The following is a 27,372-nucleotide window of genomic DNA, read 5'->3' on the forward strand; positions in this document are numbered from 1 at the left end:
CTTTCAAAGTTACCTATGTGGGAATTGCAGTAAACTTCACTGCTAAGTAAGACCATTCTGGACTCTAATATAAAAAGTTAACTTTTATGCTAAGTACTTACATGTTTTAGAAATCTATGAGGATTTTATGTAAATACACCTGTAATATATTATTATAACATACTGAAAAAAACTTTCTGATCCCATGTTGTCAATGAATTATTATACATTACTATTTGAATTGAAGCTATGCAGAAAAATGCACTCATTCTAAAATTTTAATGTTTAAATATTAATGACAGAATAGTATTTAAGAATTGTGCTATTTTACTAGTGTAATAAATAAGAGATCGCCTAATCCTGTGAAACTTTATAGTATGTGCATAGTGTATGTTAGTCTATTTAAAAATTAAAAGGCTAGAATGACATTTGACAATGCTTTTGATATTTCTTTTCTTTCCTATAAGCCAGCCTAACTAACTCTAGGCTTTTTGTTGTTGTTGGCCTTTTTTTTGTGAAGTGTTGTCAAACCATCTCTTTCACATCTTGTACTTATAGAGTTGACTGCTTGAATCTATGTATGGGTTTTGCATTTATTCCTGTTAAATTTCATCTTATTAGTTTTGACTCTGTTCCAATATTTTGACATATTACATAATCCTGATTCTTGCATTCAGTATATTAGCTGTACTTCCCAACTTTGTGATATGAAAATTTGATAAGACAGATTTGTATGAATTAATTAAAATTAATGAATGATAAAAATAATTGAATTGAGCCAAATCCTCTGGCATGTTATTAGAGACCTGACTCCAAATAGATATTATTTGGATCAGCTCTAAATCCATTTTACTGTGCTTTCATCAAGCCCATATTTTTTATTACATTAAAAAAGTATCTTATCAGTTACACATCTTCATAACATCAAGTTCCATAATATTGATGCTTAGTTTCTCATTTATTATGGCAATACAACTAAAAAAGGAAATAGGTTTGTTTTGGCTTGATTTATTCTTAGGTAATTCATGTAACTCCTAATATGTACCACTTTCCAAGTGCTCAAAACCTTTCTGATGAATGAATAATCAATTTTGTTGAAGATCAACATCATAATTAGATTTTTTTACAAAATTGAAGTAGCATTTCCATTTCTCTATATTGTAGTGGATCTCATTAATTTCTCTGAGAGCACATGTAGGTTCTCTGATCACATGAACACCTTTTTCAGTGCAGTACATGTTCAGTCAGTGCATTTTTGTAGACCATGTTTCTAATGGGATGACAATTGTTTGGTGTATACTTTTGTATACTTTTCACATTGCCCATACGTTGTATACCTTACAACTTCTTAAATCACTTTACAAATATACCTTGTTTATAACATTATTGAGCAAATGACTACTTAACAGCACAAGTTTGTGACTGTTGAAGACAAAAACTTCAAAGCGCACCTTTTCCTGAAGATAGATTCTGAAAACCTAGTTTCTTATTTACTTAACCACTAAGAACATTTTGAGAATCTTCAAGCAGCAAGAGATATTTTATATTCTAATGAAGTTGCCTATAACTTAGCCATCAAAGGAAAATAATTGGCAAATATGGCTGTCATGTCACTATTACTTTGTATTTGTGGATTTGTACACATAAGTCATTTAAAAGTTGTATAACTGAAAAAGTTGAATTTTATTATTACCCCATTATAAAACCATTGTTAATGTGAAATTGTTGTTTATTATAAAGTTTATTTTAAAAATTAATTTTAGTTTCTGAAAGATATGATATCTCAGAAAATGATTTAATAACCAGATTACTCTTTTTGCTTCTTTACTTTTATAACTCCCTTCTTTTGAGAATGTGAAATACATGATTAATTTATCCCTTGGACTGGAACTGTAGAGAAACCATTTTCTTACTTAATCTTCTGTTTCTTACTTGATCTTTCTTATGAGATATCATAATTGTATTTTGAACTCAAGGAATTATATTACGACCTGTTTGCTTAAATTGAAGTGTCTGTATCTTCAGTATACTTTTGGATTTTATAGTACAGAGTAAGTGAGACTGATGGATTGAGTCCGAAAGCAGGCCATCCAGCTTTTTTTTCATGCACTGTAGCAATAACAATAACCAGGGTGTCATTATAAGATAGTAGGCATGTTAAAATTATGTACTTCTTCCCAAACAAAACCTCCGTACTGTTATCTCCTTACAGAGAAATTTTATACTCACTGAGTAGTTGACTTCTCCAAGGATATATGTATAGCCTGTCAGCAGTAGACTAGAATTTGAATATGATTGTGACATTAAAATTCTTGCTTTTAATACAGCGTTACACTGCACTCTCCTTGGCCATGGAGCCCTAATGGCAGCCAGTAGTCTTACAGATGTGTGCCATTCATCATTGAATGGACTGGGCCAGAAAATAAAAGGAGATCCTGAGAAACCTGTCTCCTTCATTAGAGAGATAACTGAAAAATACATATACTGACATTTGTGAATCAGTTGTGCTCCTGGATGCATAGAAAGCATAACATTAAACTGAAGATAAAAGCCTGGAGATCACTAATATTGAAGGATTGAAGGGGAAAACAGAGAAAAAATCTAGTAAAGGAGATTAAAGAGGGACAGTTGGGGGAGTTTGAAGCCATTCAAGCTCATGGAGGAAATTTCAAGAATAAGCACAATTGTGATAAGTAGCTTTAATATGTAATTATTTACTTCCAGTCAGATATTCCTTTGCATGTATTAACTCATTTGACTCCCTTCATTGACTCCACTTTTCAGATGAATTAAATGAAGCGCTGAGCCTTTAACTGGCCCGAAGATACCCAGTGGTAGGTGGCAGAGCTAGAATTATGGACCCAGGCAGGCTAAATGTGCAGTGTGTGCTCTTGACCAGCATGCTGTACTGCCACTTTGAATTGTCAAGTGCCCAGAAAGGTTAGGTGAGTTAATGACTGAAAATCGTCCGTTGGATCTGGTAATTAGAAAATGAGTTGAGGGTAGGGAAAATTTTTCCAGGAAAATTTCAAAGGAGGGATAGGGATGACATCTGATTGTTCTTGATTAGAGGAGAAAATAAGTAGGAAATAGAAATACTGAGAGAGAAATACACTTCCGTTCAAAAGGGAATGTGGCAGGGTGTCACCTAGTGTGGGTGTACTGGGTCTTAGGGAGTCTTTCTCTTTCACGAGGAGAATAATTTGAATGGTACTTTTTGCCTGAATGGTTAAGTTTCAGGAGAAAAAATGATTGAGTATAGTCTCCAAGGGAAATGAAGAGAATGAAGAAAAATATTTGTTATTTATTCAACTTTCATATATTAAAAGCCTACCTTGTGTCAAGCTCTGTGGCTAAGTAGAAGCTGGTGAGAAGACAGACACTGACCCAGCCTTCAAGGGTGAAGTGAATTAACAGAGATCTTGGCCTTGAAGAGAAGAGGTGCTTCCTCTAAGTAGTTCAGTGAAAGAGGAAGGACAAGTATTTCTCTGTTTTATAAGTGAAGTAGCCTTAGATTTACTGGTCCTCGTTCTTGCTCTCCTCAGTTCACATAGCAGAGATAATGATGTTCCAAGTCAAAAAGATACGATGCTCAAAGTATCAGAATGTGGTTTTTAGAATCAATAAGGATAGTAGCTTAGATTTAAAAAAAAAAAAAAAAGAGGAAAAGGCATTCAGACCTGCTGAATCAGAATTTTTGTGGTTTGGGAACCTAACATTTTTAATAAGCTCTGGGTGATTCTTCTGCACTCTAAAGATGAGACCCTTTGCCCTAAGTCATTAGTTACGGAAGTCAGCAGTTGGTCTTAGCATGATGGTCAACCGTCTATACCCCTACCTATACACTCTCAAAATTACTGTCACTTATGGAGACTCAGCAATAAAAATGTAGACATTTAATTTAATCAAGAATATAAATTTTACTTCTTTTTACATTCCTATTTTTTGGCTTGTTTAACATTTTGTAGATCTCAATTGAGCTGTAAGTAATGAATTTTACTTCTTTACAGTGAGGTCCTGAGATATGCCTATTCAGCAGCGAGCAGTAAGTGGTTCAACATGAGCTGTTCCTTATGTAAACATACAAAAGGCCTGACCCAGACTAAATCAATTTAAAAAGGAAAACATTAAAGCTGTGTTTCCTGTTATATACTTAAAGTCTTCTTTGGTTCCTTATGATTATATTATTGACCAGCTATTGCAGACTTCAGTTTATCCTCCTACACCACCTGCTGAACAGTTCAAATGGTATGGAGATGAGTTTCGGAAGGGCAAAGCAATTACAATTATAACTCCTACATTTTAGCTAATAAAGCAGCTTTTTGTGTTAAGAGTAAGGAAGTTATGGGCATCTTGACTCACTCCCTTTTCTGATTTGAATTGCTAAAAGGTTTTAAAGACTGTAATAAGGAGGGAGAGTGAAGTTCATAGAGCTTTTAGAAGTATGTGAATTTGAGACAAGAAAATTTGTTTCCTATTTATGATATCAAACATTTCTAGGAAACATTTAGTTAAGAAATAGTATGAAGCTTTCCTTATTGAGATATCATAATTGTATTTTTTAAGGCTAATATTGTTAATTTAGACATTCACTGAAGCCTTAAAAGTGCTTTTTGTTATGATTTAGTAAAGTATCATTCTATTAAAATTCTTTAATAATTTTGCAGTTTTTTTTTTTTGTGCCGTGAAAATGTGATGCACTTAATCAAAGCTTTCTTGAATAAGATATACTTTAATTTTTGGCTTTGCAGTCAGATTGTTTTTCACACTTAACAGACTACTTTTAGTTATAAAGTTCTTATTTATGGAAAACAGCATTTTAAAAGTTGTATGATGATTTCCAGCCTTTGAAAAAAAGTAATTTTCAATTCTGTAGCTGTTTATGTATTTATACCTTTAAAAAATATCTAGTATACCAAGAGATGTGAAATATATCTTTTGCAAGACACCTTGTTCTAATACTACCTAATAAAAGTTAATGTATGGTATTTGAATGAAAACATTTTTAGTACGTTTTCTTAATTTAGTATTGAGAAACAAAGCAAAGTACTTTGAATATTCTATATTGTAATAAGAGGAATTGGTTTTAAGTATGCATAAAACAAAATGAGCATATCTTATACTTTAAAGGATAAAGATTAGTGAATATTTCAGGTTGAGGAAAAAATCAAGTACTTTTTGGAAAATGACATAAATCAATGCACCACTGTATGTTTTCTGACTATAAAGAATTAAAAATAAGTCATATTGATCATGTAATAAGAAAGAAAAATTAGATTTTATTATCTAAGTTTGAAAATACTTATCCTGTATTTATTTTTATCAGAGCAAAATCAAACCAAACGTATAGTTTGTAAATATTAGCTAATTCTTTAAAATATATTTAATCTTTATATTAACCTAAACTAAAAAGCCAGATGGCCTATGTTTATTAATAGTAATTTAAATTTTACACTTGGGAAACGGCAGAGTTTTGTAATTTGATCTCTCAGAAGGTGAAAAAATTGTTGAAGAAAATGATTTCTTAAAGATGGAACTGTGTTTTTTATTAAAGGCCTAAATTTTATACAATAGGTTGTTTCTTCCCTTAGAAAGTAAGGAATTTATTACATACTAATGAGCGTGCTGTCAAAATATTTTTAGATTGATGAAACATTAAATTAGAAAATTTGGGCAGAATTCATTGAGTTTGATTAAATTGAGGGTCAGTGGTGCTCTCTGGTCAGGCTTCTGTTTTTTTCCGAATCCTAATATGTGCTTTATCTGGGTGAGTCTCTCTTCCTCTCAATTTTTCAGTTATTTCACGTCTATTTAGCATTTTATACAAAGGCTGAGGAGTGAATCAAAGTGAATGATTTTTATTTTCTAACACTTACTGAGGTTTTTACAATGTGGAAAGTTTTGTGCTAGGCTCTCTATATATTATCTCATTTAATTTTTATAATTAAGATAGAAGCCCAATTCTTTCTCCTCTCTTGACTGTTACTCCATAATTTCTATAACCTTCTTGGCAGAAGAGAAGATGCCAATTTGCTAGGCAGGCCTGACCTGTGGGCCACACCTGTAAAAGGGTAAAACCCCCAGAGATGGGCCTAGTACAGGCCACTGACACTTTGGGAAGAAAGGCTTGTCTTTGGCTTGAAGCCTCACTAGCTTTATGGCTTTGCTTCCTTCCATGCCTCTCTCCACTCCAACCATTCAGAGCCTCTTCAGGGTTTCTGGATGGGCTGCTGTCTCACAACTTTGGGCCTTTAAACCTCTTGTTTCCTCTGCCTCACTACTTTCTTCATTGTGCTAAATGAGATTGAGCTTTTTTGAAGTCCCTTAAACACTGCCTCCACTTTCCTGGGCTCCCCAGATCTGGGTCAGCAGTCCCTCCTGTGTGCTTCCAATTGCATTCTGTACCTAACCTTGTATAATGTTGACTGTTTTATAAGTCCTCTCTCTGCGTGAGGGCAGGACTCAGTGTCCTCAGGACCTAGCATGTCTTGCCCACTGAATAGCCTTTGAATGAATGAATGAATGCAAATTTTCTCATTGGAGACAGTGCTGTTCAGATAGAAGGATACCCTTTTGGCAGTCTTGACTGAGGTGAGAAGTAGGGAAGTGGTTACTTTTCACCGGCTATTATATTAAATAGCTGTTTTTATATAGAAAAAGAGTATGATAGACATACTGTTGTATTTGGTAGAAGAAATGAGAGGACAACTTTTATATTTGTCCCATGGTGAAAAGGATAAGACATGTCTTCTAGGGCAGTGATTAAGTAGGAGAGATTTTTTTCCACAATAAATTGTTACAATCTTTGTTCCTATAAATCTTCCTAATATCCTCGTAATATCTGTTTAATCTCCACAGTGTCATAGTTATGTTTCCGTTTTTATTGCAAATGTAGTTTATTGGCCTCCTATCTTTATCTCTTTTTTGTCCTTGAATTGCTAGAGGTTTGTTTATTTTTGGCTTTGTTGATCTTCTCTGGCTTTTTTATTTCAATAATTTCTGCTCTTATTTCCTCCCCCTCCCTCTTTTAAAGTTTACTCTGCCTTTTAATGTTCAGCTCATTAACTTTGAGACTTTCTTTTTTTGCTAAAACAAACATTTTAGACAATAAATTTCCCTTTAAGTACCACTTTAACTGCATTCCACAACTTTTAATGCACATTTTGTTTTTAAGTATTTCTAAATTTTTATTATTGTTTTGATCAGTGAGTGACTACATAGATGTGTGTTTTTAAACAAATACAGGCAATTTTGCAGGCTCTCTTTTTTTAATAAAATATCTTACTTTTATTATACTCAGAGAATATATAGTCCATCAGATAATAACCTACTGAAATGTGTTGAGGCTAGTAGCTTTATTGCCTTTTGGGTGACTGGTTTCTGTAAATATTCCTGTATGCTTGAGAAAAATATGTATTCTCTAGTTGTTGGATACTGTGTTCTATAAATGTCTGTTTCAGCAAATGTATTTATGTTTTTTAAATTTTCTCTATTTTACTTTTTTTTTTTTTAATATGCTTAGCCAATTCATTACTAAGGGAGGTAGGTTAAAATTTTCCACTACAGGTGATATATTTGTCAATTTCTTCTTGTGGGTATGTCTGGTTTATATATATATATATATATATATATATTTAAATTATATTATTACAAATAAATTTAGAATTGCCTTAATTTCCAGGCAAATTGATCTTTTACATTCAGATAGTAACTATTTTAAATAATTTTTTTCCTTAAAGTCTATGTTGTCAAATATCAATATAATTACTCCAACTTTCTTTTGGCCTAATATATGCATATTTTTTCTATTTGTTGTCTCAATCTTCCTGTGCACTGAAGTTTTTGGTATATTTCCTAAAAAAAACAATAAAACTATGATTTGTTAAAACCAATCTGACAGTTTTCTCTTTTAATTGGACAGTTAAATCAGTTACATTTATTCTGATTGAAGTTATCTTTGGATTTGTTCTTATTATGAGCTATTTGTCTAAGTTTCTCTGATTTTTGCGCTTGCATTCTAATTTTTACTTCACTTACTTGAGAGTTACATGTTCCATGTCTATTATTTTAGTTGTTACTCTAGCTGTTTTCACATATGTACTTAAAAAGTCTGAAGTTAGTGTCTTTGTCTTCATTTCCCCCCTCCCCAAATACAAGGACTTTAGAAAACTTTACCTAAAATTACCTGGTCCCCTAGTTTATATACTGTCATTGTCCAGTGTCTTATTTTTAGCTTATTTTCTTCTCATAATTTTGGCATTATTTAATATTTTGAAGATAATGTTTGTTTAGGTGTAGTCATATATTTACCAGTTTCTTCCTTATATTACTTCTTGGGATTCTTTGGGCTGCTTGGATCTAAGGTTTGGCATTTTTCAGCAGTTGTAGAATAACATTGTCTCTTCAAGTAGTTCCTCCATGAATGAGAACTCACTGTACTATCTCCCTGGGACTCCAATTAGGTCTATTTTAGACTTTTTCTGTCCTTCAAAGGGATTATTAAGTTGCTTTAGTCCTCTTTTTTAAAATGGGTTTAGGGAATTTATTTAAAATGTAGAAAGCATTGGTTAGTTTAAAATAAGTAAGTGTAACTATTATATGGGGAACAATAATCTAGGGAAATAAGCTGGGCCACCAAATGCCAAAAATACTTGCTGTCTTTCAGAGATTATGTGGTCCTGCAGCAGAAGTTTCCTGTCTGGAGACTCTGTGTTCTTATTGCTATAGATTGATTCCTCACTTGAGATTTTTAAATATTTATATTAGTTCAAATCAGTGAATTGAAACAGCACTTACTGATTGTTTAATAGAAGACATAGATTCTGTCTTCAAGAAATTTATGTCATATTGAGAAAGACTGACAAGTCACTGTGATGTTCTTATATTTGTAAGTATAGAAAGACCCTAAGAGCTGAGATTTGAGAGTAAGGGAGTTTGAAGAAATGGTGGTCAGGAAGGGCTTCTTAGAAAGTGAAGTTTGAGCTGAGCCTTTAGAATTAACAGAATTATTTGAGTATTCAAATGAAAGGAGAGCGTTCTACCAAAATAGGGATATTCAGAATGTTACTCCTTCCCACCTGCACCCTCATTCACTCCTTTTTTTCTTTCCCTTCATTAAGGCAAATGTTCACAGCCCATTTTCTGGGCCCTATTCTTAAGGTAATTCTTGGGTTTATATAAAACTTTAGGGCACCTTTTCTTGCATGCCCATTCCTAGATTGTAATGTTTCTAAATTAGAAAAATGAAAAAGGAGACTAGGTTCAGCTCTTACCTTGGGTATAATGAGAATCCATCTCTCTGTTTTCTGGCTCCCACTATGACTTCTGACCAATGCCTGTTTGTTTTCCTGTTCCCTGATTGTAATGCCCAGTGATATCTCCCTTCCTGAGCTGCCTGCTCACTCTGTTCCAGGCCTCTCCTTTTTCCTCTCTTCACTTGAATTTGTTAGCCTCAGCCCTCACCTTGCCTGGCCCAATGCATGCTATCTCCATGCCTGAGAATCTGGCCCAGACTCCTGCCATCTTGAGTCTCAGTTGTCATCCACCTTCCATCAGTGTTTGACCAGTCCCTGGGCATGGTCTGACCCACACTGTTTACTTAGTCTTGATCCAGGGGTAGTCTTGATCACATTCTTACTGTTTCTCTATAATTTTCATACTAGGACCCGTGCTTCCCTCCCTTCTTCCTCCACTAATCAGTTTTATTAGTGTTCTCTTGATGTAGCTAACTTAACTGTATTTTTTCTGACATCTACAGTTGTGTCTGTGCTAGTAAAGCTATTTTATCCCCTATATAATTTTATTTTTTTGTGTTGATTGAAACTTTCACAGAGGGCAAGTGGTACTCTCCTTTTGATAACTCACTTTAAAAAATTTGTGAGCCAACATAACTAAAAAGTTCCCAACTCACACAAGCCTAGGCTCAACTGGCTTCCAATTAGCCTTCTTCCCAGTCACGATACTGCCTTGCTATTTTTCACTCTAGAACCTTCATGAAAAATTTAACCATTTACTTCTTTTAGTTTAGCTTTAAGCTGCTGATAATTTTATTCTTTTACTTAAGCTTGGGTCCAGTAAGATCAAAGTTCCAACTCTCTATGGGCCAGTAATCCTTAATTGTGTTTCTACATCAGTAAGCAATGTAGTCTTCTCAACAGTTTAGTCTCTGTGTCAGTGGGTTATATAAAGAACCAAAGGCGTGGGGTAGGGGAGTTAAATAAATTAGCAAGGCTTCACCATCTTTCCTAACAAGACATCAGAGTGCTGAGGAAGGGAAAGTAGGTGTTTAGCATTGGAAAGAAGACAGGGTGTTTTGAGTTGGAAAAACCTGGATTTACTAGCTCAGTAACTTTGGCTAAGTCTTTCAATCTCTCTGCGTTATTTTCTCTTCAGTAGAAACTGAAATAATAATAGAACCTCACAAATCTCAAGGATTGACATCATATTATGTGAAAGTGCTTAGAAAAATAACACAATGCTGAGAATAATGTAAGAAATCGTTATAGGGTAGATACTGTAAGTGATCAGTTTTGGATGTATTTTCAAGTCATAATATGTGGTAACTTTCTAATACCTGCCTAATAGGTTTGATTAACCCAGTAATCCAAAGGAAAGAACGATAATGATATTATGTTAGGGAACAAGATAAACACAGAAAACTTATTTTATCTGTTTACTTTTTTTTTTTTCTCACTGCCTTTACAGGAGAGCCTTGAACTTAGGAATTCTTCGAGACCCTGGGTCAGAAATTGAAGATAGACAATACCAAATAGACCTGCAGTCCATCAACATTGGTACTGCGCAGTGGGATCAACTAAAACCAGAGAAGGAAAGTGGCACAGGAGGGGTGCTAACAGAAAGTGAAAGAAATTCTCAAAATCCAGCCCTGGAGTGGAATATGGCCAGCAGGTAGGAAGTGGTTGAGAAACTTTTTACTATTTCATTGCCATAGGAACAGTTGATGATAACAGTCTTTAGTCTGCCCAACCTAAGTGTTTGGATGTTGCTTCTGCAATTCATGGCAATCGTAAAATGTATTTTGTAATTGTAGCTCATGATTTTGCTTGGAAACCTGCTAGTCCTGATAGGTCCTGTTACACTGCAATTATTATAAATTTAAAGTTGTGTCAGAATTTTTATTTTTTTTAAATCTTCCTCTTTGATGAAAGATTCCTCCTCAGGCTAAGGATACATTCATATTTTCCCTTGAAATTCATTATCCTCAAGGTCAGATTTTTTTTTTGTCTTTTCTTATGAGGTTCTTCTCCTTTAGGTACCCACATTCCTTTCTAACTTTGTTATGCTATAGTCATAACGAGCTGCTTTCAGCTTCCTGAAAGTAGGATTTGTCAGTAGTTACTAGCCTTTGCGTGTGATCTTCTCTTCGCCTGGAACCCTCCAAACCCACCCTTCACTTGCCTGTCATTCATTAAGTCTTAGACTAGACATCGAGCAGGTTAGGGTCCCTTTCTGTATGCTCTTACCATATCACTTAGCATATTTAATATTAATTATCTATACTCTTTGGGTCCTGAAGACAGATCATCACTATTTTGTCCATTTATTTATCCCTAGCACAAGGCACTTTCATGATATGAAATGTATTATTACAGCCCTTCATTGTCAAGTGATTGCCTATGCACCTAAGGAGGGCTCTAAATTTGGGTGATAAATCTCCCACAGCTGGCCAGGTACATTTCAGGGGAGGGATGTAGTTAAGGAGCCATCCGCTTGCAACACTCCTGGCAGCTGGAGGCATTGAGTGTTTTGGTTCTGAAGGGAGGAGCTGGGTCCACACCACAGATCCTGATCTCTAAACATCACGTGGTATCAGCCAGGGTCCATCCCCTCATTCCTTCTCTTTGCTTAGTTTTCAGATTTAGAAACTACTGTCTTACAAAACTTCAAGGTCATCATTTCTTAAAAACCACAGATGCTATCATCAACCAGAAAGATGAGCCTTATTTTCCTAGGAAACTTTATGACCATCCAGCCTCAACTGAGCTGTTTCTGCTATTCAATACTTAATTCATTTAACAAAAAATTTGTGTGCATATGTGTGGTTTAATAATTGAGTTGAATTTCACATACATATAATTAACAACTTAAAGTGAACAATTCAGTGCATTTTGTACATTCAAAATACTGTGCAACCACCACCTCTATATAGTTCCAAAACATTTTCTTCACCTTGAAGTAAAACCCTTTGTCCATTAAGCAGTTTTTCCGCATCCTTCTCTCTCCCCACAGTCCCTGGAAACTGCCAATCTGCTTTCTGTCTCCATAGATTTATCTATTACAGATATTTTGTATAAATTAGAATCATGTACTCGATGACGTTTTATGTCTGGCTCATTCATTTAACTTAATGTTTTGGAGGTTTATCCACATGGTAGCTTGTGTCCATACTTCATTCTTTTGTATTGCTGGGTAATATTTCACTCTATAAGAAATATCGCAGTTTGTTTATCCATTCATTCATTGATGAACATTTGGACTGTTCGTACCTTTTGGCTATTGTGAATAATGTTGCTGTGGCATTAATGTTTGAGTACCTGTTTTCAGGTATTTGGGATAGATAACCTAAGAGTAGAATTGCAGTGTCCTATGGTAATTTTACATTTAAATTTTTAAGGAGCTGCTAAACTGTTTCCACAGTAGATAAACCATTTTACTTTCTCACCAGCAATGTTCAAGGGTTCCATTTTCTCTTCATTCTCACCAACGCTTATTTTCCTTTTTTTTCCCTTTACTTTAGCCATCCTTCTGGGTACCATTTTGATTTCCATAATGTTTAATGATGTCATGTACCTCTTCATGTGCTTCTTGGCCTTTGAATATCTTCTTTGGAAAAATATATGTTCAAGTCTTTTGCTCATTTTTAAATTGAATTGTTTGTCTTTTTGTTGCTGATTTGTAGGGGTTCCTTATTTATTATGGCTACTGTACCCTTATCAGGTATATGATTTACAAATGATCTTTTCACTTTCTTGATTATGATCTTTGATGCACAGGTGTTTAACTTTGATAAAGTCTAATTGGCCTACTTTTTTTTCTTTTTTTGCCCATGCTGATGGTGTCATATCTAACAACCCATTGCCAAATCCATGGTCATGAAGATGTATACCTATATTATTCAGAGATCTTTATGGGTTTAATGCTTCTAGTTAGGTTGTTGATTTATTTTGAAATTTTTTGTTTGTTTCTGTATATGGTGTATGTTAAAAGTCCAATTTCATTCCTTTGCATGTTGGATATCCAGTTGTCCTAGAACCATTTGTTGAAAAGATTGTTCTTTCCCCATTGAATGATCTTGGCACCCTTGTCAAAAGTTAACAGACTTTCGAGCATCCAGTATATACACTAAAGAAATAAAATAAAATAGCTTCTAATATGTCCCTATCCCTTACAGAGCTCAGCATCCAGTCAAAAAGACAGATTAGTTAATTAGCTATTAGAGTACAATGTGGAAAGTACTCTGATAGACATAAATAAAGGATATTTAGGATTATGGAAGAGCCACAGCAAAGCTGGGATTAACACATTGCATGAACATAGGACATCTCGGTCTAACAGATGTGACATAAACACAGAAACAAAACAGTAAATTAATGTAAAATCAACATAGGTACAAATAAAGAATTTAAAGAAAGAAATGAATGATTAACTCTATGGGTAGGTTTTCAGGGAAGGCTTCACGGAGTATATGGCTTCTGAACGTGTTTCCACAAAGGATGCGTGGCGGGAGAGGGATGGGGGCATTTTGAACTAAGAAAGCAGTAGATCCAAAGAGTAGGAGCATTAAAACATGGCTTGTTTTATTCACTTCTGAACACCCAGATGATAACATACTTGGCACATAACAGGGACTTAGTAAAGATTTGAATGAATTAATGAAAGATTAAATGATTAGATGATTAAGTAGGGCTAACAAATCAAGTGACTGAACGTGAGTGTTTCTGAGAGATACTGATTCAAATGAAGACAAGAAATTTTAGATCTGATGTTGCTCAGTTCTGACAGTTAATCTTAACAGAAATATAAACAGAACCTTAACATTATTATGTTTTTGCTTTTCAGTAGATATTACAGGTAGAACTCAAAAGATACACAGTGAAGAATAATTTGCTCCCTCCCCTAATTAATATTAAATGGCAACTTTTATAATGATTTTCATTTATTCCTCCTGATACATTACTCACATTTTGTCTTTGATCATAATGTGTTTATGTGTGTGAGTTGGGGAGAAGGAAGCAAGGAAGTTAAGCGTAAAGAATCATCAGATTTTAAAGCTAGAGGATCTTTTGCTTCCATAATCTTAATTTTTCAGCTGAGGAAATACATCAGGGTTCAGTCAGGGCAGCACAACCACTATAATCATTGTAACATAAGGGATTTATTTTAGGAATAAGATGGCACCCAATTGTGGATGAAGCTAGGTGACCTGGGTTAAAAGAAACAGTACAAATAGTAGCACCCCAGGGAACCTGGGAAGCCAGGTTCCAGCAGCAGTGGGACCAGGCACAGAGGCTGTTAGAGAAGTCCATGGGAGGCTGTTCTCTTGCTTCTGGAGTTGAACCTGCAGTTGCTGTTGGTCAGCAGGGCCAGCGGTCTGGATAAGGAGCTGGTCACAGAGCAGGGAAGAATGAGGACAAGCTGGAATCTGCCAGCCCCTCTATGTGGTAATTTCACTGCTGTTTAAAACAGGATGGCATGACTGGGACATTGTGCTGTATGCCAGAAATTGACACATTGTAACTGTACTTCAATTTTAAAAAAAACAAAAAAACAAAAACCAGCATGACTTCCAGAGTCTATTATCCACTATTTCTCTTCCACATTCCAACTCTCGTGTAAATGTCTCTCTAAACTGAACCATTCTTAGCTATAGAGCAAAACCACTATAGTAAACTAAGTTGGAGGAGATTCCTTGGCTTGTCCAATGTCACTTATAGACAGAGCTGAGTACAGAACCGTGCTTTACTTCCTTAGTCAGCTGCTTTTCTTCTCTTCAATGCTCTGACCCCTTACACTTATGCTAAGTTCATTGTTAATCACTTTTTTTTTCTTTTCTTTTAGCAACCATTTTTGCTACATCTGGGCTTATTTTATAATCTGAGGAAATGAAGTGCTGAGTACTGAAATAACCTGTACTGACGTCTGCCATGTGCAGATTACACGTTAAAATCACTGCTGCTGTTTTACATGGTGATCAGTACTTAGGGCGGGGTTGGGGGATGGTGTGGAAAGTTTATCTTATGATTTCCTGAAAATGCCAGTAAGCCTTTATTCTTCAAGTTAGTATATTTTTCTTGTTTATAATATTTAAAGATACAGTTTGAATTGACTTGAAAACTACACTTGAAAAATAAATAATTTAGTTTTTATACAAAATACTTTTATTTGGTCCTATGATTATCTGTGTTTGATTTCCTTGGGTAATTTATCTTTCAAAATTTGAGAGGAATAGTCACAGAATATTTATTTGTTTAAGTATTTTGATATACATGTACCAAATTATATATACTACCTTTAGGCCTTTTTCCCCACACATAGGATTTTTTTTTTAATTGTTGTTTCTGTGTTTGCTTAGCAGGCTGAATTTGAATTTGACACGTTCTTAAAACCTGTCACTTCTGTGCTTCACAGAATTAGTAACATTGACTATGTGGAAGAATGACTTTGTGTTGATATTAAAGTCCCTGAAGCGTATGTAATTGGCCTTAATTCTGAGAGATAGTGACTATTCCATCTGTCTTTTGATTACTTACATTTTTATTTTTTGAAGTGAAGTATCACCCAGATCTTCATAGGAGCCCTTGCATATTTTGACTTGTGATTAATCAAACATGAGAGTTTTTCAGAATTGCACCTGAAATCATAAACAAGAATGTGGAAGGAAAGCATTTCCTTTATTTTTACCCTTCACTCTGAAAACCATCACTTGTGTCTTAATTTGTGAGGATGTCAAGCAAATTTTTGCCTAAGCAAAATTATGTAAGTTAGTCTAATTCTTATAGTTTATAGATTAATGCCTGGAGTAACCTAAACCTTCTTGAATTGTCTGATTTGATAATAATCCTCCTTAAACTTTGTCATGGCTTTACATGGGAAAATGTGATTTCTCCCTCCTGCTCAAAGTGCCTGGGAACTCTGCGTGGTGTGAAGGGAAAAGAGATGCTGATGCAGCAGGAAGGAGCGGTTGGTTTATCCTTCCCAACAGCCAGCAAATATTTTCTTCCTTACATATTGGCTGAAGGTGCCCTTGGCAACCTGAAAAGGTGGCATAGAGATAAAATGACAAAGACTGTCTTGCCCAGCCTTACTCTTTGTATCTCAGCATAGTTACTAACAGACAGTAGGTATTCAAAAAGCCAGAAAATATTTAAGTTAAATAGAATCATCATAATAGTAGATCATAAAATTTTAAAAACCTTCCGTATCTTGAGTTACTTTGTAGTCTTAAAGCTCCTAATACCATAATTGTTATCTATATAAACATAGATTATAAAGCCCTGATTGATCTAAACCCAACTGACTAAAGCCCTAAATAGCCCTCCTTGAACATTTTATTTTTAAGAGATGGAGCCAAACAAGATAATATCAAAATTTACTTAAAAGTATATGTGCAACTCATAACTTTTATACACCATCTTGTATAATTCTGTGAGCACTCTGCCTGGTAGATCAATGCATGCTATTAAAGCTTTAAAAATGAAATACAATAAATCTCATGACCATCCAGCTCTTGGTGGATTCCTGTTTATATCCACAACACACAATTTCCAAATGTCCTTTTCTCCAAGAAACTTTGAGTAGTCCCCCTGGTTTCTCCCTCCTCCATGAAGTTTATTTTGAAGTTTTTTCTCAGAAAAGAGCTATCAAGTAGAGATAAATGCAGGAGTTCCAGACTACAAATATCAACAGCTGGAAACTATAACCAGAGCTATTACGCACTGAACATCTCAGTAAAATTGAATTAGGTCGCTGTTTCAGGATAGGTGTGCGCATAAGACTTTGTTTTGGAGACTGTAATACATGTAGCACTTGTGATCTTCATCACAAATATGTTGACCATTGTTTTGGTTTGTTATTTTGTTTGTTTGGGGGAGGGAGAGTTTTTAGTTTCTATTTTTTTTAAAGAATGAGAATATTTTAATATTATTTTATTTTGCAAAAATAAATTTGTACTAACATTTTATTTAAATGTACCTTAAAATTATTCTCATTTCAAATTGTAGTTCCTAACAGCATTGTTCACAGACTCTGTGTCTTTACTATATAATTCCTTATGTAAGTTTAGGACCTTGAACCCTTACTGATGTTTCTGTGCCTCTCTGTCCTTTATCAAACTTGTCTTACTGTATGATTATTTTAATTTTTTCTGAACTCCATGCATCCATCTTTGCCATTGTATTCCCAGCACCTAGCAGAGGGTCTGCCACAGTTGTGGACCCTCAGTCCATGTTCTCAACATTTCAAAGAATGATAAGTGCTAGGAAAATAGTATGGCAGTATAATGTGATAAGGGTAATTGGGAGATTTCCTTAGATTAGGGTTCAAGGAAGGCCTCTTCTTATACCTGAATGACAAGAATGAACTAACCATGGAAATACCCCTGGGGTGTTTCTGCCAAGAGTGTTGTGGGCAGAACTTAGACCCTTGAGTTTGGAATAAGTTTAGCACATTTAAGGAACGTGTCTGACTGGGAGGAGAGCAGTAACAGATGAAGTTTTAGGTAGGGAAGGATTAAATTATGAATGGTCTTGTAGATCATTGGGAGTCTGGATTTTATATTATTTTATTTTTTTGGATATTACTTTAATTGCATTAGAAAATCACCAGATAGTGTTCCTCTTGGAAGGAAAAAAAAAAAAAAGCCCACTAAAATGGGCTTCAATGCTTAACTAAATTTAAAGTCACTATAGAAATCAAATGATTTATCCTTTGACTATGTAAAAATAAGAGGAATCTATAAATAAGTATAGTTAATCGAATTATAACAAATAATTTTCCAAATAGCATATATATTTATTATTTATAATAAATATGTGTGAATATTACTGTTTTTTTACATTTAGGAATATCCACTATAAAGTATTCTCTCGGTTGATTCCCACAAGTCTTGTGTCTTCTATCTGAAGCGCAGCTGTAATGCCGTACCAAGAAAGTCTTCATGTTGCATAAGAAATGCTCTGCGCATACATAGACCATCTAGCACTTTATGTTCTGTCTTTTTGGTGGAATATTTTGGAAACCTTAGTACCATTTTTCCTGCCTCTAGTTTTCCATAATATGAAATTTTTGAAGTATGGTTCTTAAACTGCTTTAATGTTTACCACAAAGTCATACCAAGATATTTGGGAGATGGGCAGAAGAACCTTAGCGTAAATATGCCGGCCCAAGGAAAATGGCCTCAGCCTCCTAAACCTGTGTTTCCATGAGGACTTGTGGCAGATACACGTGCCTTCTTGCTTAGTGACAATTTCAAGGATCTGTAATTTTTATTATTTAAAATCTCCTCCTCCCAGAGCTTAACAGAATAGCTTAACACACATATAATCACTTTTCCTATCATTTAACACCTTATGGTTGTCAAGGTTTGTTTTTTTAAATGCTTAAAGAGGGTTTAATAAGTTTCTTTGAGCCTAATCCTCTACATTAGATGATAGGTGCAGGTCACTGTACCATTTCTTTGTTTCTGTGGACAATGTGGAGTAATATTAAATCATTGTTACAGTAGAACACATCAGAGAAATATTTCTTCTGCAGCTTTTCCAACCCCATACGTCTTAACATTTTCTCTAGCTGATTTTAAGATCGTTTACTCAGCAAGATACGTGTAATTGTGGATTTTATTATATTTGTCTGAACCAGGACTCACTGTGCTCAATCTGTCGATTCCTATATTTCAGCAATTCTAGAGAGTGCTAGGTCATTATTACTTTAATACTGTCCCTTTTCCTTTCTTTTCTCTCATTTGGAATGCCAGTTAAATGCATCAGACTTGCCTCTCCTGTCTCTTAACTTTTCTTTCAAACTGTCCACTTTAAATTTACTTTAGTACATTTCTGGAAGGTTCTCAAATCTGTATCCTAGTTTACTAATGTTTTCTTAAGTTACATCTAAAATTCTATTTATCGATCTATTATGTATTTAATATTAGAAGAATATTAAAAATAATCCCATTATTTTAAATTTTCCCATTATTTTTATTTTAATTTTTAAGTTGAAATAACAGGAAGATCTCTGAATTTTTTCAATAAGCTTTCTTGCCAAACCAGGCAGGCTTCCTTATTCTTTTCTATTTCTGATGGGAAGTTGCTTTTCTGGCCTTTCAAGGGCCCGGATCTAGGTTGGCAGCTCATTTCAAAATCCTTTACTGTCAGGGATGTAAGGATTAGCCTGTTGTCTCAATATGGCCATTAAAAATCTATTCCCTTGGTTTACTGAGAGCCTGAAGTCATTAGAAATGTTAGTTAATACTTTGAGTTGTACTTCCCCCTTTTGTTATTTTAAACCCTAGACCATTATCTAGTAAAATGTTGGCAGAGTGTAATTCTTATTGTAGTTACTTTACTTCTTCAATGTTTATTTTTTCTTTCTTTTGAATTCATCCTTGAAAATATTTGAGTCTTTTAAAAAGATTTTATGATAAAAAGAATATGTATTCTTACCTCAAATACTTACCAGAAAGAATACAAACGTTAGCACTCTATACTAGTAAAGTTCTAGTTTTATGAGACTATTGACTTACTAAACATCTTTTTTAATCTCTAAGGTCATGAGTCTTTCATATGTTATGTTACTTTTTTAATTCACATAATGGGAAAAAATTATGATACGGACAAGTACTTTTTTTCCTCCCATCAGTGCTTCAGTTAAGATTTGCTCTTATTTGGTTTCCTGCCATCTTTTCCATTTTAAGGTATTTTTAATACATCATATATTTTAGCACTCCCCTATGAAAGCACATCAGATGTTACATGTTTCTCACATTGGTCATTTTATGGAATTTGAGCTATTAGGCCATAATTATGGTGTCTCTCAGGATCTCAGCCCTTCCTCTGTATTGAGATTTTAATAGTTCTTCCTGTTACTCTCTATTCACCAGATCTCTTAATTCTTTAAAATTGACTCTCTTGAAATCCAATACTTATGTGTCACAGAACCAGATGATCCAATTTGCTTTTTTGGCAAACACCATATAAAGCTCTGCCCATTGCAAAATTCAACAAAAGATACTAGTTCTCTGTAGACTACTCTTGTAGAAAAGGATGTGGACAGACTTGAGTTTTGAACTTATCTGGGCTTTTTCGTGAGATAACTTATGCCAATTCTCTGATATCAACTTGATCATTTTATAATAAAAGAGAGTAATAAGGAATACCAAATTAATGGTTCCAAGGCACTTCTGAGGTATGGCTTACTAATAAAAACATAGAGCTGTATTATTTCATAAAATGAAAACTGAGAATATGGTTAGTAGCCTTGAAGATCTGCACTGGCACAAGATTTGGTTTCTAATGATGTTTTCCAATTTCATCTTCTACCATGAATGCAGTACTTCCTTTGAAATTATTAGCAATTAGCAATCTTAAACGTAGGGTATAAATATTGTGCTAAGTAACTGAGCAGAAGGTGAGAATGTATACGGAAGAATTGAAATCGAGGTTAAATGCTGTTCTGGTATCAACTTACCCTTCAGGCCCACTTGTGGAACCTTTCTTTCCACTGGGTGGCCTTAGCCCATCCCTGAACCCATTTCCTCACAGATAATGTAGGGCTAGTAATGGTCCTTACTTCACTTACAGGGTTGTTGTGAAGAAGAATTCAGTATCAGAGTCACCAAAGCCATTTCACAAACTGTAAAGGCAGTAATAATCTATGAACTCAGATGGTTTTAAGAGTTAAAGAAAAAAAATCAAAGATTAAGAGAATATGCTTGTGAACCTATTGAGATTGGAGAGGTGGCAGTTGTCAAGTAGAATGTCAGAAATACTAAAATTAAGAAGTTAAAAATGATCACAAAATAGTAAGATTTTTGTTGGTATCAAAAGAGATACTAAACTATTTGTAAAAACAAAAAGAATTAAAAATAGACAAAGTAATTTGTTGAAAGGTCCTAGGATGCTACTAGTATGTAATTGGTTAATGACATCTGAGTTTCTCAGTGATTTTTTTTTATCTTTTATGAATCTGAAGTTAAGTGAAGTTACAAACTATAAAATATACAAATAGACACACTCAAAATAATAATGTAATTTTGTCATATATGTTGGTAGTACAAACTTGTACAAATTTCATGAAAATTATCCTTAAAATGAAATGGCTAATAATTTTTTATTTATCTTTTAGCATACGACGGCATCAGGAAAGAAGAGCAATTTTGACTCCCATTTTAATGGATTTTTCTGTTCGAATAACTGGAGCACCTGCCATCATTTTCACCAAAATAATTTCTCCGGAAAATATGCACACTGAGGTTAGAACTTAACTTAGGTTTTGTTTTAGTCTAAATAATGGAGCAGGTTCTCTTTGTGTGTTACAGGTTTTCATAGTTTCAGTGCACAGGAACACAAATTAGCTTATTATTAATAAGATACTACTATAGCTAATAATTATTGAGCGCTTTTTGTACTATTCAGTTATTTCTCTTCATGTAATAACTCATTTAATCTCCATAATAATCCCATTAGCTTCTCCTACTGTCCTCATTTTGTAGATGAGGAAACAGAAGCATAGAGAGTTAACTTGTCCAAATTTTCACAGGTAGCAAGGAGCAAAACATGGTGTAAACCCAGCTGGTCTGGTTCCAGGCCATACACTCCTGACCTCTACAGCCTCTTTCTAATGAAAGCAACAATAATATTGACAGATCACTTAGCATTCTCACATGGGTTACTTTACAAAGAGCATTCTACATGAATTACCCTATTTATTCTTCACAGCATCCGTATGAGATAGATAGTACTAGTTTCCATGTTTTATAGATGAGGAAATTGAGATCAAAAGAAATTAAATAACTTGACCGGTATTACTAGCCAGTTACTGGTGGATCCAGGTTTGAAGTCTGATCACTATGGCATACTGCTTCCAAGCCTAGAATAGAAATGTAATAATAATCTGATCCACCATAACTCTAAAAATATTCTTCATGAAAATTTATGCTATGCTAAAAACATGATAAGCTTTTTGATCACTGAATTATAAACAGTTGTCATGAAAAGTTCAGAAAAATTAGATACAGATTAAATATATTAATCTAAGTTGATAAAAAGTTTACAACCTTCTCTGAGTTTTTGAAAAACATTATTTAGTATATGTTATTGTCTTTGATGTTTATAATAGCCCTATGGGGAAAGTTAGGTTGGGCATGATATCTTCTATATCCACAAAAGGTGTATAAAAATGAAGTCTGCTATTATCTTTCAGTTACTTAGTAACACAATTGGTTTAGAATACACAAATATATTCCTTTCATCATTACTTGAGGAATAAAATAAGAATTTAACTATAATAAGAAAATGCTAGAAAGTTTAGGGGGCAAAAGTTTATTTAATTTTAAAAAGTAGGGATCATTTCCGGCCTGCTGTTTTTTATGGCTTTATTAAAAGCTGTTCTAAGCTGTGTGGTTTGTATTTGGACCAGTCGTAAGTCTGCTTAAATCCCTTCCCTTGAAAGACACTAATAGGAAGAAGGTTTGTTGGACATTTCCAAGCATTTGAACATTATCCACATGCACTTCCTGACAAGAGGCAGGGCTTCTGCTTATTAAGTGAAGCTTCTGGATTGTTTTTCATTTCTGTTTTCCTTCCCTGAGTGGTTTTCCAACAATGAATGTTCAGGCGACTCAGTTATGCAGAACAGCACCAGTTAAGCAGTGGACATCTACCTAAAGCTGCCAAGATTTTAGAGTTTAAAAAAGTGAAATTAACTAGCCTAGCTGTTTTTAGCTTCAGCACTCCATTTTGTTATAAATCATTTGGAACGTCCCCTTAGGAAAATACTCAGACCATACCACTTGTGACTGTAACTGCCTGCTGATAGTTACCTGTTTACATTTGTCTGCCCAACTGGATTGTAACCTTCTCGAGAGCAGATTGCCCTTCAAGACTGGCCTTACCCTCTGTGGTGTTCCCAGCACTCACGTATGGTACTTGTGACTTAGGATATGCTCACTAAATACTTGTTGGTTTGAATGGATGAACAAGATTATGTTAAGAACTACATCATCACTTACGTATTGAATCAATGATAGTAGTTTGAGGTATGAAAAAGGCAAATGTGTAGGAACTGGTGAAAGTTAGTTTGTTTCCTTATAACTAGGACATGGCCTGCGGCACAGCAGGCCCTCATAAATGTTTATTAAATTAATCCATTAAACTGTGTCAAGTGGCAGTGCTCACCATGTGTGCTATTCTCATTAATAAGTGAACTTGAGTCCCAGGAGAATTCATCAACATCGTAAGGGTCAAATAAGTAAGAATGATAAATTATCATCTAATGGCTATCATGTTTCTTTATCTGTATTCAACCTTTTTTCCCTTCAGGAGATTTTAGTATGTGGCCATTCCTTGGAAGTTAATATAACCACAAACCTGGATTTCTTCCTAAGTGTGGCTCAAGTTCAGCTCTTACATCAGTTAATAGTAGCAAATATGACTGGACTGGAACCATCAAGCAAAGCCACAGAGGTAACTGTTACCTGATTTTGATTAGGCTAACTACGTTTGTGCCAACCTTACATTCGTAATAGGAAAACTGAAATTAAATGCTTTCTGCTAATTATTCTGTATTTAATTTTATTCAAAATATGGTCATAAATCATTCTGGATTAGTGTTTTTTGTTTTTGAAGTTTGCTGTCTTTTCCTGTAATTTATCATGCACCTTTGCAATATCGCTGTGGCCCAGCCTCAGAAAAGTCTCTGGTGAAAACATGATTTTATTAGCCTGCTGCAGCTTTTAAAGCACAGTGCACGAAACCTGGTATAGTTTTCACTTGCTCAGATACATTACAGGGATAGAGCCTCTTTTGGAAGTGAGCTTTGTAAGTGTACTATGGGAATATCTTTAGTAAGTAACCTCTAAAGCATTCATTTCCCATGCTCAGTAAAGAATGGACACAATCATAGAACTTGAATGCCTGCCTAGAAATTTTAATTTTGATCCAGTGTTCATTGGAAGCCTGCGTTGTAACCACAAAGCATGTCAGTGTGAAACAAAGAAAGCTTCTTGTTAGATGTGTCTCAAGATACTTTTCTTTGCTTTTTGTTTCTGTACTTAGAATAAATCTTTTATAAAAACTCTAGGGAAGAAACTGTTTATCTATGAAAAAGGCACTGCTTTTATTTTTGTTATGAGTTATGCAGAAGGCTCTAAGTGCTATTTATTAAGAAGGAAGGTAAAGAAGATGTATTCATTGAGAGCCGCTTGATGCTAAGCAGGTGTGCCAGGCATTTTCATGTAAGTTAGCTCATATATCTTCAAGCATGTTACTACAGCCGCCCTGTGGGGTAGATGTGGGCGTTATCACCATTTAACAGTTTAGGATATTGGGGCTCACAGACAGTAAATAACCTGCCTGAGATCATACACACAAAACTAAAAAATGGTGGATCTGAGGTTTTTAAGTCTTTCAAGTCAGTGCTTTTTTTTTATTCTGCCACAGTTGGTGTGCTATAACCATAACATTAGTCTTAATCAGCTTTTTAAAAAAATTATTTAAAAATGATGAAGCTTTTAAGTTTCATGAACGATTCTCTGACTAGATTATCTTGTATCATCCATGCTTTCTGTTTGTTCATGTCTTTTTAAAAAAGAATGTAGAGCTATATACTCTCCAAAATACTGACTTCTCCCCCAGTATATTTTAGACAACCCATAATAATACAATTATATTATATGAAAATAAGCAGACCAAAAATATTTCCTCATGGCATTTTTCAGTGAAGTCCTTGAAGCAAGTTGCGTTCCTACATTATTTGTGCTATTTTATGAATCTATCATGTCAGTGAATTCTAACTCACAGATTTCTAATGTGTTTTAGGAATTCATAGAACTTTGCAAATTGATTGCTAACACCTATTTACCTACCTACATTTAATACCTATTAATAGGATCTGATTTCAGTAAATAAGATATACTCAGACTATGATTACCAACAACTCTTACTTGAATGTTGAGTCATTCCTCACAGTTCCATAAACAAGCTAGGATTGTTTTTGCTGTTTTAAAAATGTGGTTGTGGACCTTAATTCCTTCTTGGAGGTGATATTAAAAGTACAGATAATATACTGAAATACAGTACAGAAAATACACTGAAAAATCATTAAAATAGTAAAATTTTATTTTATGTATGTTCTACCACAGTTGAAAAAAAAGTACAAACTGTCATGAGGAGGGGCAGTTTAGTCCTATTCCCTGCCTCAGTGGTGTATGTCTCTGAAAATTCCAATATTAAGAAAAGACCTCCAGTGAACTAGAAGAATACTTTTATATTCATAAATGAGTAGCACAGCTCACACCTGATAGTGTAAGAACATAAAGACGTTTCAGCTGCACAGAGTACACTGCTTATAATGTCACAGTATGTTCTGAAAGGGCTGATTACCTTTAAAACAACCACACTTCTGTAATTTACATTCCCACTGACTGTGTGTAAAGGTTCCCCTTTCAACACATCCTCTCCAACACTTGTTATTTATTGTCTTTCTGATAATAGCCATTCTGACAGGTCTGAGGTGTTATTTCATCATGGTTTTGGTTTGCATTTCCGTGATGGTTAGTGATGTTGAGCATCTCTTTGTGTGCTGTTGGCCGTCTGTATGTATTCCTTGGGGAAATGTCTATACAGTGCCTTTGCCCATTTATTAATCAGGTTCTTTGTCTTTTTGATGTTGAGTTTGTATGTGTTGTGGGATATTTTGGGTATTAACCCCTTATCAGATATATTGTGTGTAAATATATTCTCTCATCCACCAGGGAGTCTTCCTTTTGTTGATTGTTTCCTCCCCTGTGAAGATGCTTTGTGGTTTGATGTAGTCCCATTTGTTTATTTAAGAGTGTACTGCCTGTATTTTCTTCCAGAAGTTTTATGGTTTCAGGTCTTACATTTAACTCTTTAATCCATTTCAAATTTATTTTTGTGCATGGTATGAGAGACTAGTACAATCTTTACACTTCTATTTCCTTTTCATGCGTTAATGTATTAGCAAGAATTTCTAGTATGTTACTGAAAAGTAGTGATGAGAGAGGATAACCTTCGCCTTCTACCTGAGCTTAGCAGGAAAGCTTCAGGTTTCTCACTGTAGATGTTTTTGTTGATAGTGTTTATCAAGTTGAGGAAGTTCCCCTCTAGTCCTAGTTAACTAAGTTTTTATCATGAATGGGTTTAGATTTTGTCAAATGCTTTTCCTGCACCTATCTGTGATTTTTCTTTTTGGTCTGTTGATATAATGAATTACATTAAATGATTTTTGAACGTTAAATCAGCCTTGCATACCTGGGATAAGTCCCACTTGGTCATGGTATATAATTATTTTTATACATTGTTGGATTCCATTTGCTAGTATTTTGTTGAAGTTTGTTACAAATATGTTTATGAGATATACTGGTCTGTAATTTCCTTTTCTTGTATTGTCTTATCTGGTTTTGGTATTAGGGTAATCCTAGCCTTACAGAATGAGTTAGGAAATATTCTTTCTGCATCAGTCCTCTGAAAGATATTGTAAAGAATTGGTATTATTTCTTCCTTAAATATTTTGTAGAATTCACCAGTGACCCATCTAGGCCTGATGTTTTCTGTTTTGGAAGGTTATTAATTATTGATTCAATTTCTTTAATAAATGTAGGCCTATTCAGGTCCTCTATTTCTTCTTGTGTGAGTTTTGTCAGATTCTGCCTTTCAAGGAACTGGTTCATTTCCTTGAAATGGTTATCAAATTTGTGGGTATAGACCTGTTCATAGTATCCATTATCATTCTTTTAATTTCCATAGGATCTGTAGTTCAACTAAAGTCCCCTCTTTCGTTTCTGATATTAGTAATTTGACTTCTCTCTCTCTCACACTCTCTCTCTTTTTAAGCCTGACAAGAGGCTTCTCAATATTACTGCTTTTTTTAAGGAATCAACTTTTGGTTTTATTGATTTTCTTTACTGGATTTCCTGTTTTCAGTTTCATTGGTTTCTGCTCTAATTATTATTTCTTTTGTTCTGCTTACTTTGATGATGTTTAAGTTTTCAGACAATCTTTCACAGGTCTTCATTTGAAACATTAATTTAAAATGTATCCAAGAATGTGAAAGGGGGATTTTTGTTAGTAGAGGAAACATCTCTCTAAACAAAGGGTAATAAAGATGGACAGATCTTTGGAAATTGAAGTGAAAACAGTG

General features: G+C 34.3%; 1 protein-coding gene across 6 annotated transcripts in view; it reads left to right on the forward strand.

Annotated features, from left to right (window-relative positions):
- Positions 1 to 27,372, forward strand: part of VPS13B (vacuolar protein sorting 13 homolog B) — a 627,348-nt gene that overhangs the window by 359,718 nt on the left and 240,258 nt on the right. For all 6 annotated transcript variants that reach the window (XM_074352634.1, XM_074352630.1, XM_074352633.1 and 3 more), the window contains exons 31-33: positions 10,684 to 10,887; positions 21,337 to 21,463; positions 23,532 to 23,675. In XM_074352634.1, coding sequence (XP_074208735.1) covers positions 10,684 to 10,887; positions 21,337 to 21,463; positions 23,532 to 23,675 — 475 coding nt within the window. The remainder of the gene's footprint in view (positions 1 to 10,683; positions 10,888 to 21,336; positions 21,464 to 23,531; positions 23,676 to 27,372) is intronic.

This window comes from Camelus bactrianus, chromosome 25 (assembly GCF_048773025.1).
Source record: "Camelus bactrianus isolate YW-2024 breed Bactrian camel chromosome 25, ASM4877302v1, whole genome shotgun sequence".
NCBI lineage: Eukaryota > Metazoa > Chordata > Mammalia > Artiodactyla > Camelidae > Camelus > Camelus bactrianus.